This window comes from Hyperolius riggenbachi, chromosome 1 (assembly GCF_040937935.1).
Source record: "Hyperolius riggenbachi isolate aHypRig1 chromosome 1, aHypRig1.pri, whole genome shotgun sequence".
Classification (NCBI taxonomy): domain Eukaryota; kingdom Metazoa; phylum Chordata; class Amphibia; order Anura; family Hyperoliidae; genus Hyperolius; species Hyperolius riggenbachi.
This window is the reverse complement of record NC_090646.1, coordinates 657,890,854-657,905,985: the sequence shown is the minus strand read 5'-3', so window position 1 is coordinate 657,905,985 and position 15,132 is coordinate 657,890,854. Positions and strand designations below refer to the sequence as shown.

General features: G+C 39.7%; 1 protein-coding gene across 2 annotated transcripts in view; it reads left to right on the top strand.

The window, feature by feature from the left end:
• The window catches only part of SYT4 (synaptotagmin 4), a 71,656-nt gene extending 65,410 nt beyond the window's left edge, over positions 1–6,246 (top strand). For both annotated transcript variants that reach the window (XM_068271986.1, XM_068271976.1), the window contains exon 4: positions 5,264–6,246. In XM_068271986.1, coding sequence (XP_068128087.1) covers positions 5,264–5,571 — 308 coding nt within the window. In that variant the 3' untranslated portion in view covers positions 5,572–6,246. The remainder of the gene's footprint in view (positions 1–5,263) is intronic.
• Positions 6,247–15,132: the final 8,886 nt, after the last annotated feature.

Sequence of the window (15,132 nt, the reverse complement as noted above, 5' to 3'; positions counted from 1 at the left end):
TCCCTGTCTCACCCTGTTCTCACCTGTAAGGGCCCATTGCCTGGAGACAGTTGCTCCAGTGTTTCGGTCCTAGATGCCTTGCAGTCTGCTCCGCAGATCGCAGAGGTTTGCGCTATGGAAGCATCAGTTTCACAACCTAAAGTGAATTTTGATTCGCAGGTTTTGCGTTCTGATTCCTCGGATTCGACATTGTTAGCCGAATCTAAGAGTGAGACAGCGCTTCGGTTTTGCGAATCTGATGCTGAACCTTCTTTGCCTTATTCAGAGACGCTTTCTCTGAGCCTGCCCTGTACCATGAATAACAAAACGATGTCCAATCACACTGACATTTGGGAGTCCCTTTCTTGCTTTGAAGAAAATTCTGACTCTCCACCCTGTACTCTGGATGAGTCAATATTGCCTTGTACAATATCTCCTGCCCTGCCCCTAGAGGCTCGTCTAGGTATTGCTGCTATTTTTACCTGTCCTGCAGTTTTGGAGTTGCAAGCTAGTTTGACTGCTACGCAGAATTCTGGGTGCAGCGAGATTAAAGTTAGGGAGTCAGTGTGTGGTCCAGTGAATATTCCTGTACGTTCCACTCATGGTGATGAAATTCAGTCTCAGTTTATGGTGGAACCTTCCCTGGGACATCTGCCCTGTTCTCAAAATAAAGTTCCAGTTTTGCCCTGTAACATGGATAGTACAGAATCCTTCTTAGAAAACTTGAAAAATGATGTTCCTGAGGTCTTGTTTGATCTGGAGGTCTCTGAGTTCCTCCCAAAGGGTGCAGAACTTGTAGGAGATGTCTCCTGCCCCCCAAGTCCTTCTGAGGTGTTACCCTCTTCCGTAGGCATTGCTTCCTTGCTGGCTACCTTTTCAGCTCTGATGGAGCTTCACTCATATGTAGTCAATGATGATATTATTGTCACAGAAATTTCTGAATTTGTATCCGAGTCTTCTTTTGAAAGTCCAGTGCCTGTGACCTCCACTCATGATGATTCTCTGTCCGGTACTGGTTTTGGTCTTGTCGTGCCAGACTCTGAGGTTGGCAGTTCCCCGACATGTCCTGAGGTTTCTCCTGTGCTGGTGTACCCCAGTGTGCTCTGTGACCCAGAAAGCCCAAGTGTGCCTCGATTACCAGCGTACTCAGATGCTTCCTCGGTGGAGACATGCTCTGATATGGCCTGCCTGCTTGCATGCCCAGAAGTGGTCCCTGAAAGTCTTGATCTTGATGGGTGTCCTCGTAATTCTGAATCCGGAATTGTCATTGGTTCCATGGGGGTTCTTGGTAATTCTCCATGTGAGCCTGGTGATTGTTCTGCCCTCTTGGGATCTCTGTGGAGCTTCAAAAGGTTCTGGGAGATTCCGGAAGAAATTTTGCTTGGTACCCTGGATAAGATCAACGGTGGCTTTTGTGTTGTAAGGGACACTTCGAACAGGTATTGTGGCAGGTTTGGTATTTTCGGACGCTCCTTGGAAGGTGGTGGGTATTGTCTGGAGGGTGTCGATGGCTTCTTCTCTGGCGTTCACAGTCCTGATGGGTGTTATACTGAAAAAAAAACCTGCTGACGACTTAAATGTAGCTGCATGCATGTATTGCTGTGTTCTATTGCTTGTGTGTGTCGAATTTCGGGTGTTATACTGAGACTGGTAGTACTGATGGGCATGTTTCGGGGGCCTCTGTTTCCGATGAGGTCGGTTTCGGGTGGACTGACTCTGGAATTGGACCTTGTCGGGCTGCCTCGACCTTCATGAGTCTTCAGTTTGAGTCTGTTGCTAATAGCAGTTTTGAGGGTCGTCTGGAATTCGACCCTGGAGGGGGGGGGGGGGTACTGTGATGATTTGCTCAGCTGCCTGTGCAGGCAGGCAGCCTTTTGACCATTGTGTAGGTTTGCATGCTGCAGGACTCTGGAAAGAAGAGCTTCTGTCAGTTTTGCAGCTTGTGCTTGCAGAGGAATTTGCATACGTTGTCATGCAAATTGCCTGGCCACATTCATTGGAGGCGTGTACTATAAGTACTATGTCTTTCCCACAATGCTTCGCTGGTCATAAGGATTTCGTCCTATGTAACACTCCTGGTGGGGTGTCAGCCTTACTCTCTGTTTGATGATCAGCTTAGAATAATTCCTGGAAACTGTGCTAGGCAGATTTCCCTAGTGCAGTTAGGATTGTTTATCTGTTTTGTTTGTCTGTTGCGATTGTCCTGTCCCAGCGGTGGTCGATAGGAAGTCGTTCTGATCTCTGTTCTTGGAGCATAGCTGGTGCAGCGGTTGCTACCAGCTATCTCTTCTGTTCTGCCTCTCTGGATCGCGCTAGCCACTTTTCGCTAGCACTGTGGATCCTTCTGTTCTGTCTCCTGGGATCGCGCTAGCCACTTTTTGCTAGCGCTGTGGATCCTTCTGTTCTGTCTCCTGGGATTGCGCTAGCCACTTTTCGCTAGTGCTGTGGATCCTTCTGTTCTGCTACTCTGTACCTGGATCGCGCTAGCCACTTTTCGCTAGTGCTGTGGATCCTATCTCTCGCTTGTCCCTGTTTTTGTGTGTCTGCCTTGTCTGCTACGACCGCTTGCTGGAGGCTCGGTGAGGTAACCGTTAAGCAAGCGTTCGCGTCCCCTGTTTCATGTTTGTCTGTCGATGGTTAGTTAGGCGTGCTTGTCTCTATTGTGCTTATCACGTGGAGACCGCGCATAACCGCGTTCACTGTTGCGAATGAGTGCGGTGTTCGCGGTTAGCTAGCGTTTGTTATTTTCCGCATCTTCTCATTGTATTATTTGCTGTGCCTTTGCTTCGTATTCTATTCTGATCTGCCTTGTGTCACGTCTGGCGATCGCACCTCTCGCGATCGCGTTCCAATTTCATATCTGCTGTTGTGTGTGCGCGGTCGCGGGGTGGCGACTGGATTGGCGCACACACATACAACCTGTCCCTTTGCTCATTCTCATTCGCAATCGCCTCTCTTGCGATTGCGTTCTGCGCTTCGTACAATTCCTGTCTGGCATTTGTGGAGGTACAGAGGATTGGTTCCTCTGCACTCCCCAGAGCCATCTGCCGACAGGAATTTCCCTCTACAGGTGCGTAGCACCTTTTGCTGGGTGCCTGCAAATATACGCTTGTGGAGGGTTTCCGCCGTGTCAGCACACGCGTTGTGCGCTGATCACGGAGAAAGTTCCACAATCGTTACAGGAAGGCCCTATGGGATCAAGTACCTTTCCCCTACATAGGTGAGTATCTAAAGTGTGGCTTCTGATTTGCTTTAAGATGTCCCAAAATATAAAGTGCATAACATTGGCTCACCTCCATGGCCATCCATAGTAGCGAATAGGGATAGGCAATGAGATGCAAATAGTTGAGTTGCTGAAGGTTTATGCACATGTTGTATGCAGATTTATGCAGCTTGAAAATGGACCAATCAAATTTTACCTCAGCAGATTTGATTGGTTCATGTTCAAGCTGGATAATTTTGCATAATGCTGCATCAACTCAATATTATTTGCATGTCATTGACCATCCTTAGTAGCGAGCATTCCCATCCTGTTGGAAAAGCTGTGATTACTTATAAAAATTATATTGCACAACATTTACAGTATGATATTGGCAAAAATTTACACATTTTTATCATTGTTTGAAGAAGTCTCACTTTTTGTTTGTTTTTGGTTGTTTTCATAGTTTGTTGGAGGAAAAGCTGGTGATATGACATCATTTTGGTTACAATGCTTGTCTTTCTTCGCAAAAGCACTAGGTTATTAGGCAAAACATAGCTTTTCTAATTACTACACTAATTATTGTTTCTAGTGCTACTACCAGTAATGATTCAACTATTCCAGTGCTACTACCAGTAATTGTGACTACAACAATGTTTTACTTGTTATTGACAGTACTAAAATAGATATTTGGGGGTTTTTTTGGAAAAAAATTTTTTATCTTAAAATTGCAGCTTTGTATCTACTATGAAATAGTGTTAGGAGTGATGTAGTTACTTCTGCAGCGGGGAGCGGTGCGGCCGCCGCTCCCACGTCTGACGTCACCGCGGATCTCGCCACGTCCTCTCAGTCATCTCCTTCCGGCAGAACAGGTCTCTCCAGGTTGCATCAGAGCAGAGTGGCGCACGCGCGCACCAGGAGACAGGACCTTTATGCGCTGAGGAGGCGGGTCAGCTGACCTGCCGGTCAGCTGACAGCGGTGGTCTGACTCTCGCTGCTGATTGGCCGGGGTTCGCTGGGCGGAATATTTGGAATTGCCTGTCTGTATTTAAGCCCTGTGCTGTCAGTGGCTCGTCTGCTGTTGCTGAAATTTTGCAGTAAAAGCTCTCAGACCTTAGTCAGATCCGTGTGTGCTTGATCCGACAGGACCCCGGGGATTCACACTTAGCTTAGGAAAAACATATTATTGTATATTGATTTACTGTGTATGACCTTTTGCCTGAACCTCTGATTACTCTCTGCCTCTCGATTCTGTACCTTTGCCAATCTGATCTGCTGCAGACCTCGGCCCGACCTCTGCTCTGATTTAGCCTTCTGATTCTGTACCTTCGCCCATCTGATCTGTTACCGACCTCGGCCTGTCTACTCACTACGATTTTGCCTGACATTTCTGTACCGCTGCCTGACTGACCTGTTACCGACATTGCCTGTACGACCACTCTGTATCTAAGTGATAGTTCCTGCCACTACAGCCTATCACATAGGAGTACTCCTGTATATTATATGATCATCAGATATACCACTAATCATTACAAATAGTAAATGAAGTGAAATTGTTCTTTTTTTTTAATATAGCACTTAGTAACTGTATGTCTTTTGAGCATGAATACCTAATAAATAACAACAATTACAACAACAACAACAACAACAACAACAATAACAAGTACTTTGAAAAACACGGTGCACGTTGACATAATTATCATCCTTCAGCTGCCCATATTTTTTTTTGTCAATATCTCTGAGCAACCTAGGTTATTGGGAAGGACTTGGTACTCAGGAATGATACCCAGTCAACATCTTAATGACTGTGCAACAACATTATTTATTTTACTGCTTGAAGCTATTCATATTTTATGCCTTTTAAATAATTAATAGATTCTAAAAAAAGATGCCAATTTTCTTTCTTTTCTTTTTTTTTCATTTGAGCTTTTAAGTCTTCTGCCAAATGTTGTCTTATTTATTTTTAATGAAAATTGTCTCTTTTACTTACACTTTATTAATCACGGTATTTTTCCCCCCCTCTTTATAAAAAAAAAGTCTTGCATACTTAAATGAATATTCATGACGAGTTTGCTTTTCTTCCAGATCCATATGTCAAAGTGAACCTGTACCATGCCAACAAGAGGATTTCCAAAAAGAAGACTCATGTGAAAAAGTGCACCCCGAATGCTGTCTTCAATGAACTCTTTGTGTTTGACATTCCTTGTGAAGGTTTGGAAGACATCAGTGTGGAGTTTCTAGTGATGGATTCAGACAGGGGTTCCAGGAATGAGATTATCGGTCGATTAGTCCTCGGGGCTTCAGCAGATGGAACAGGTGGAGAACATTGGAAGGAAATCTGTGAGCATCCTCGAAGACAAATTGCCAAGTGGCACATGCTGTGCGATGGTTAGCAGCCTAGAATCCAGCGGACTTTCAGCATCTTCATTTTATTTATTAATTTATTTCTTTTTTAATTTCTTTGCCATGTGAAATAAGCTTGTAATGACATTTCTTAACACACGATAACACAATGAAAAAAAACATAAAAATAGAAAAAAAAATAGAAAAATAGTACAACAAAATAAAAAAAACTAAAAAAAACCTACAAACTGAAGAGGATGTCCAACAATATTTATTTTTTCTTTGAAAAGTGCTCAGTCACAAAATTAACTTTCTTGTAATTTATAGTTAGGCAGTTGAGATCTTTTTGAACGTGTTGCCAACTGCAGCTGTCATTTGGGATCAACATATTATACTGCCCGTACTTGGGTCAACATTACCGACCATCTTAGTCATAAAAAAAATCTTGCAAAGATTGAAAGAAAACCTCTTTTATTGATATTATTAATTCTGCTGTCTCTGGTTCTTGCTGCTGCCTGTGTATTGCTCCTCTGGCACTGATCCCCGTTACATTGGTCTTACAGTTAAAAATGGAAAGTCAGATATGTTAATTAAGATTTTTTTGTTGTTGGCCTACAAGCCTTCAGAGATTGGTGAAATTGAAGCCATCCTTAATTAGAGAACAACAATCAGAACACTCTGCATTCTCTGCTTTCTGTGCCACCTATGCATTCATTTAATTTAGAGGAACTGATATATATATATATATATATATATATATATATATATATATATATATATATATATATATATATATATATATATATATATATATATATTATAGAACGGTGTTGCAATGCAAAAGTTGAAGCACCCAATCCACCCAGTCTAATGTATTTATGGCACCATAGTCATAGGTGCTCACCATCCATTGTATATTTAAATAAGAATCTACTTGGGTATCCAGCAGGAAATTAGAGTACATTTTCAATATTTTGGGAAGGTCTTTTTAAGTGAAGTAGTAATTTTGGAATTTGCTTCACCAACTCCAAGAATGCTTCACCAGACTATACTGATGAAACCTTACTTTTGGTGGATTTCATTTTTTTGCTCAAGTCTGTAGGGACAGAACAAAGCAGGAGGTGCCTAAAGACAAATGATGTGAGTTGCTTGATCAACTTGAATATATAAATAATAACAAAAACATTTAAAAAAAATATATCAATAAAAAAAGTCAAATACAAAACTTGGAGATAGGTAAGACCACTGAGATTCTTGCCTTGAAAAAAAGTAGCACTGCTACTCAACCAAGCGATCTGGCATTGCTCAAATGTTTTAAGTAAATTTTGGTAAATTCACAAAAGAGTATTTATATTTTCCAACAAAGTTATAAGGTCTGGACTCTTAATAGGTGACCATAACGTCCTGAAGTTTGGAATACTTTATATCAATGGCGCCATTGAGAATCTCAAAAATATCTCCAGCAGGCAGATCCTAATTTGTAGATAGTAAAAAATCTAATGAACCTTCAGTGAATAGCAGCCTTAATATCAATAGACAGCTTGGTAAATTTGGTTTGACTACTCGTGTTAGTATTGAGGAAATTGTGTCCTCTGGTCTACTGCCTTCCATCCATTCCATGGAGGAAATCATGACTTGGGTAGGGTAGGTGGAATTAAGATTTATTAGCACTTCAATTATTTTTGACAATTAAATTTTTGCAATTTTTTTTTTATTTTTCATGAGAAAATTCTATGCCTCTTTTAATGAGTACAAAGTAACTGTCAGACCTACACAAGCCAAGAATAGTTGTTGTTCAGTAATCATAAATTGTGAAAGTAATTTTGTGATTCTGATCCTAACATTAGCCCTATCCGCTATTCAGTGGTAATCAATGTTTTTTTTTTTTTTTTTCAATTTGAGCTGGAACTTACAAGAGTTGTTGTTCTATTGTTTCCAAAGAAAAAAGTAAAACTCCAATTTTAATGATAAAAAAAAAATTCCGCCTAGGTTAGTAGGATACGTTTGATCTTACTTTGTTCTGTACTTTATATACTGATTCAAGCCATTGCAAACAATTCTTAAAGGAACCTGGTTGCTAAATGGGAGCATCCCTCTGCTATAATGCTTCGATAAATTCCAGGCATGCACAAAGGAAAGCATCTGGTCAATCTATATTAAAATGCATAAAAGGAAGATTTATGTCAGTAGACTCTAAGGTGGTGCTGTTAGGGATGCAATAATTTTACTTCCTGATCTGCCATCAGTTACACATACAGATAGATAAATGCTAGGGAGACTTCTGCAGACCAAATTAGAGACCTGCATTGGGTCTGGTACCCGCTTACCTAAAAAAAGTGGGTCAGGTATGTGTAACCTGTATTGTTTGCTATCAGTCTGTGGGTTATATTCATGTAGAAAGTAATGCTGGTATTGATATAGCTAGTGTTATATTGTTAGTAGTAAAATCCTACAGATTTTTGTTCTATGATCAGGCCAGTTTCTATGCATAAGCCACCAAAGCAGACTGCTAGGTGCTGACCAGCTTCTAGAGCACCCAGCATATTGCCAGCCTTCTAGATAGCAGTATTTGGGGTGAAAGGTGAATGTTAGAGATCATGTCAAAATGATACTGCACTGAGTTTTCAGCCAAACCTATCGTGGTGGCAGCGATGTATGCTCTATTGCTGCCACCACCACTACTGGTTTGGCTGAAAACTTGGGGGGGAGCGAGTTCAGGTCAGGTTGTGAGTCAAAACAATTGTGGGTTGGGTATTGGATCCACCAGCAAAGTGTGTGATGGGTCGAGTACGGGTCAGGTGCAGGTCTGAAAAATCTGACCCTGCAGACTTGGCTTCAAGGAAATAAAATTTGAACGTCTTTGCAATTTTTTAAGTCTTAAGAGGCTAAAACTGAAGTGTATAGGTAGTTTTTTTAATTTAAAAAATTTGCTGTGTGACTTACATGAATAGCTTTCATAAATGTTACATAAGTTTAGTAAAAAAAACGGAGTTATACTTTACATTTTACCATTCTGAGACCCCAAAACTATAATGAATACAATATTTTTTTTTAAATGTACGTAACAGTCTGGGGGTTTTAACAGACCCCAGTTTGGCTCGCTGGTCTACAGGTTAGACACCTCTTTTAACAATTACAAGTAAATAACAAGTCAATATGAACTAACGCAACTGTTTGTTTATAAATATTTGTACAGATATTACCACTTAGTGAGCACTGAGTAAACCCATTTGCATAGGTTTTTTTTAATTTCATATCTGGGTCTGGGAATTGCGCACAAAGCATGGTTTCTGACCAAGTCAATCTGGTTCCACCATCTCAAATAAAGCTGTGCTGAAACTCTCTCCTCAATTCCATTCCGTTAAGAGAAACTTTAAACCAATCAACCCAAAGACTGACAATGAAAGCTAAACAACTGGCTTTACTTAACATGTCTCACGCATCCTTGTTCCCTTTGTGAATTGTTGTATGAAGTTGTGATTTTTAATACAGTATGTGATAAAATAAAGATGAAAAAAAGTACAAGAAGAAGTTTGCAAGGTACTGAAAGGGCTTGGACTCCGACCCAAAGGGTCTTGTGAGTGATGCGGACCTGTGCACTACAAGAGGACAGTATGTAGCATAAAGTATGTGTTATGGAAATATTAACCAGTACGTCCCAATAATGAATGATGGGGTAGTATCTGTTTTGTGTCCTTGGAATAGACGAAAACAAAAAAAATTCTTACATTCCGACTGTGTAGCAGGTTTGCATTCTAATGTCTTTCTGAATGTCCATGTTTTTCAAACTGCACTATTGGTGTATAAGTGTTTCAAGAATTTTTTGTTCAGGATTTTTCTACTTTTTTCCCCAAGAACTACAAAGTGGATGTAGTAAATTAAAAAAAGGTCAATACACACAAACAAAAAAAAAAAAGATTGGTTGCTGGTAAGATCTTTCATCCAATGAGTTTGTATTCCCACCAGGACGTTAATGGAATATTTGAGCTATACCAGCTTCTTAACATTTTGCAAGCTACCCTCAATCTTCTTGGTGGATTTTGAACTCCAGTTGGGGAAATTTTACCACTGAATTCCACTGGCTCATTTTTTCGGTGCTAAGAGATTGGGGCAGTGGGTCTCAGTTTGAGCATTTGGACACCAACAACTAATAATAAAACAATTGTTTCATCATATCAAAACCCTGACTGTAACCATAAGCTTCATAACTAACATATCCCTCATTTGAAGGCCTTCATTAACCTAACCTTCACCCAGTTCCTAAAATTGCCTGAAATTCCTATAGTCGCTTGAATTCAACTCACAGATATCAACTAAAATAATACGCCATGTCTACCCTCATTCAAGATATTATTCTAACTCTCATTTGAACTCTAACTCCGACTCAACCCTTACTTGATGCCTGCAGTTACCTAACCCTTAGCTGAACCCGTCTAGACACATTTTCATCCAAACCTCAACAGTAGCTTAAATGCTCTCATTAGAACAATGTAATTATTGTTGAAAACCTAACTCATTCTTACTATAACCCTGAAGGTGGCCACACATGATACAATTTTTTTTAGTTCCAAAATGACAGTACATTTTTTGATTGATTATAACATTTAAAAAATCTGACCAATGTATCACATGCAGTGTTCACTTTTTCCCCAATTGTGAGAAAAATTATTGAAAACTGTGAAAAAAATTGAGTGGGCCTTTAAATGAAGAAATTTACAATCCTACACCATTTTTCCAGAATGGACAATCGAGGGATATTGATAAAGAATATTGATAAAAACAGAAACTCAATCACATTTCTCCATCCAAAAATAAAATAAAATAAAACATTTACCAGTTATTTTTCAATTCAACCAATCTTTTAAAGCGAAAAAATGGGAGAAATGAACATGTTTGGCCCTCTTTATTCTTACCTAAATCATAACAGTAATCTAACATTCACATGAATCCTTAAGGTGGCCACACACCATACCATTTTTTACATTTCTTTCCATTTTAAAAATTACAATCAATTTTTCTGATTGATTGTAACAGTGTAATGTGTTGCATTTTTCCCCAATTATGAAAAAAATGATTAAAAACTCTGAAAAAAAATTGCTTGTGTCTATAAATAAAAATAACAACAATCTATACTACACCATTCAAGTTACATACAAAAATGATCAGAAAAATCCCCCACCAAAAAAACAGGAAACTGGATCAGATTCCTCAAAACAAATTAAAAAAGTAATTTTTTTCAGTACAACAGATCAGATGTTTTTATCAAATTGCCATGATTTTGGATCATTTTATTGTTCAGTGTGTGACCACCTTAAAGGCCCATACACACGTCGGATTTCCGTGAACGACGGGTCGTTTGAACGTCCCGTCGTTCAGTCGTTCGCCCGCTAAATTGGGCGTGTGTACAGACTGCCGTTCGCTTGATAAGAGTGAGTTTGAGCGATCCGCCCAGCGGATTGCTCAAACTCACTCTTATCAAGCGAACGACAGTCTGTACACACGCCCGATTTCGCGGGCGAACGACTGAACAACGGGACGTTCAAACGACCCGTCGTTCACGGAAATCCGACGTGTGTATGGGCCTTACGGGTGACCATACACAATTCAATCATGATTGTACAGATTTACACAATCTATATAGTATGAAGGCTTTGAGCTTTGAAAAGATTGTTTTGATAAGCTCTTCTACTACATGGAATTGGTAAGACTGAACAACCTAGATTGTATGAAGTATGGCCAGCCTAAATGTGGCCACACACCATACAATCAAAAGTTCCACTTTTTCATCAATTGGATAGGTACGATCGGTTGTCCCGAAAAAATTCAAGAGCTTTTCTTTGTATTCGATCGATAAATCCGATTGGATTTCCCTTTTTTTTATTTTTGGAGATTGGACATGTTGGAAATTTCAGACCAACTTCATCAAGAATTGTATGGTGTGTAATGGATTGTCAATTACTTGATGTACAGTTCCAATCAATTTTTTCTGAGCTTTCAATTATTTTATTTATGACTGCGGAAAAATTGAACATAGTTGGGTGGTACATTGGTCAGATTATTGAATTGTTACAATCAGTCAGAAAAATTGATTGCTATTCTCGAATTGAATAGATATTTAAAAAATTGTATGGTGTGTGGCCACCTTAAAGGTCCCCATACACGGTACAATACATTTTTACAATTTTCCTGTTTAAAAAACAATCTAATAGAGAAGAAATTGAAAAGGATTTTGTTTTTGATCTCTATAACAGTCAATTATGCAATTTTTTCGATAAAAATCTGATCGGATGTGTTGGAAAGATCAAGTTGATTTCTTTGAAAATGGAATGGTGTATGATAGATTTGATAATATAATCTAATAGAGAAAAATCTTATAAAAAATAAATGACAATGAATTGATCGTGTATGGCCACCTTTAGAGTTCCCTAATCCTATCCCTGAATCTAACACCCACCCTAACCCTATCAGTGGTGAAAAAATGAACCTACTGGCTAATCTTTCAGAAAGCTAAACTTAACACAAAAACAGCAGCACCAAAGCCAAAAAACTTTTCAGCAGCAAGATGGGCTGCAATGAGAACGCGGTGCTGAAAGAGAATGGTTCGCACGTCAGATGTATGGGGGCTATTTAAACTTCACCCATTGCTAGAGTGTCCGTTTACGGTTACTGATCTTTGAAGAAAATATCAAGTTTGTCTTCAATGTATGAAGGTGAAGCTTTTTTTCCCCGTACTGCAAATTTATGATTAATGGTGATTTAAGGGGACCGGGTACTTTGTCTACCCTCTCCAAGTGTGTATACAGCCTGGTATTTTCTGTGCAATTTATGGACATGGTTTTTAATTTTACTGTACAGAATATCTAAGTTGTATTAAAGATAAAGGCTATGCATTTTACATTATTGGCTATGTTGTTTTTATTGATGGGGCAAAAAAAAAAAAAAAACAATGGATGAAAGCAGTCCTGAAATAATTTCAATATTAATCATTTCTGCTACAGAATGTGAGTTTTCTTATGTTAAAGGGAACCTGAGGTGAGAGTGATATGGAGGCTGCCATATTTTTTTCCTTTTAAACAATACCAGTTGCCTGGCTGTCCTCCTGATCCTGTGTTTCCAATACATTTAGCCATAGACCTTGGTCACTGACTCAGCTGACTCAGGTTTTACAAGATTAGCCAAATGCTTGTTCCAGGGTTTTGACTCGGACACTACTTATGCCAGAAGATGAACAGGGCTGCCAGGCAACTGGCATTGTTTACAAAAGTAAATAAATATGGCAGCCTCCATATCGCTCTGACCTTGGGTTCCCTATAAAGGGCAATTTAAAAAAAAATTAAAATACGTGGGTACGCAAATATATAAAATGTGTATTTGTCCCAGAGTGATGTACAAAATATTTTTTTTTCTGTGTTGCTGTTACTTACAGTAGGTTGTTAAAATCTGACAGATCTGACAGGTTATGGAATAGTCCATCTCCTCATGGGGGGTTTACAGGAGATGAAAATTAGATAAGGGGTCATATGCAATTCGCTTTTTCATCTGAGTTTTCTCCCAGGAGACAATTTTTCATCTTCAAATTAAAATACTTTTCCATCACTTTTCAACTAAAAAATTACCAACAAGTAAATGAAAAGGGACTTTTAAAATTATTTTGAGCATTTTCTTGCCTTCTGGTGGCTTAAAATGCATTTTATTGACAAATTTAAAAATATCACCCAGGAGAAAACGCAGGAGAAAAAGTAAATTGCATATGGGTCAAAATGTTTAAAATCTAAAAACAATGAAATTTAGAGGTGGCTTACTCAAAAACGATAAGTTGGTATAACATCTATATATAATGGGCTCTATTCATAAAACTTTCCCGCAAGTTTTCCGCTCAAAACAGCGGATTTTCCCGTCCATTTAGCAAAGTGGGCATTCATAAAAGCTGTTCCCGCATGAAAATCTACCATCCCCCAGCAGAGCGAGAAATTTCCGCCTTCTCTAGTGTTTTTCTAGATTTATCTAGAAAAAAGTAACAAAATGGCCATTCATAAAGATTAGAGGAAGCGGTATGTGGACGGGAAATACCGCTTCCTCTGATTTTGCGGATTACATACAAGTGAATGGGACAGACCTCCCAGAGAGAGCAGTGCACGGAGGGACTCTGCCGGCTGAAGTGTTTCCGCATGCCTTCCGACAGCTTACCGCCAGCTTTCAGCGGGAGATCTCCGCTCTTGCATCGCTGCTGGCAAGATTTTTTTGAATGACCACCCAGAAGTGTAAAATACCGCTGCGGTATTTTACCTCCAGGAGTTTTTTTGCCACAACTTTTTTATGAATAGAGCCCATAATAGAGTAAGTGCCTCAACCTTCAAGCAAGAAGAAGAAGTAGCACCCTGTCCCCAGGGCCGGTCCAAGCAAGAAGAAGGGGCTGGTCCAAGCAAGAAGAAGTAGTGTCATATCAAACCAAGGGCAAAGAGGGATAATTTGCATATTCAGTAGCAGTGCATTGTGGGAAACCACAAATGTTCACTTATAGCGGAATTATTGCACATTTGCTTCTGTTTTAAGAAGGAAAATTACACTAAGCTTTGCTTTTTTCAGTAGGAGGGCTTTTCGGACCCTTTTATCCTTCTATACATTCTTAGTACTTTGGGTCACCCTGAGCTGGTTAGTTACTCTGTTGTACTGGTCCAAGCCCTATCTCATACAGCCTTATCAATCTCTGCTAAGTACTGATGAGGACTGCATGGCTGAAATAGGCTGTCACATGTGGGTTTAATATGACTGTATAAAACTTAAAGCTATAGGCTTGCTTGACTTACCAAGGTTGAAACAAAAAATAATGTGCATATTTAGTAGCAGTGCATTGTGGGTAATCACAAATGTTCACTTATAGCTGAATTATTTCTTCTGTTTTAAGAAGGCAAATTACACCAAGCTTTGATTTATTAGTAGAAGGTCTTTTTGGTCCCTTTTCTCCACCTATGCATTCCGAGTGGTTTAAGTCACCCTGAGCTGCTTGGTTACTCTGTTGTACTGGTCCAAACCCTATCTCCTACAGCCATATCAACCCTTGCCATGTACAATTGAGAACCAAAAGTCTGATACAGGATGTCACACGTGGGTTTGATATGGCTGTGTAAAATTTAAAGCTATAGGCTTGCTATACACCAGTAGAGATGGGAAGTTCAGATCTTTTCAATGATTCGGATGATTCGAATCGGATCATTGAAAAGATCTGGATCTTTGTTCTGAATCTCGGATCATTTTACTAAGGAAGCATTCGGGGGTGAAGTGACTAGCAGGGCAGGACTTTCCCTGCGGTGGACAGAGAAGGGGAGGGTGTTGGACACACAGAGAAGGGGAGATGGTGGACAGAGACGGGCAGGGAGTAGACAAAGAAAGGGAGGAGGGACGAGCAGAGAGCAGAAATGTTTGTTTGCACACAATACCAACATGCAAAGAAGATGAAATCCGCACACCCGCAGGTAAGGTCCAAGGGTTTTTATTAATTCAAATCCAACTCACAAAACAATAAATGGCCAACATGCTGCAATCATATGCTTTACATATATTTCACCTATATGTTCATCTGTATACTTTGAATGCAAACGTTGCAGAGTGAA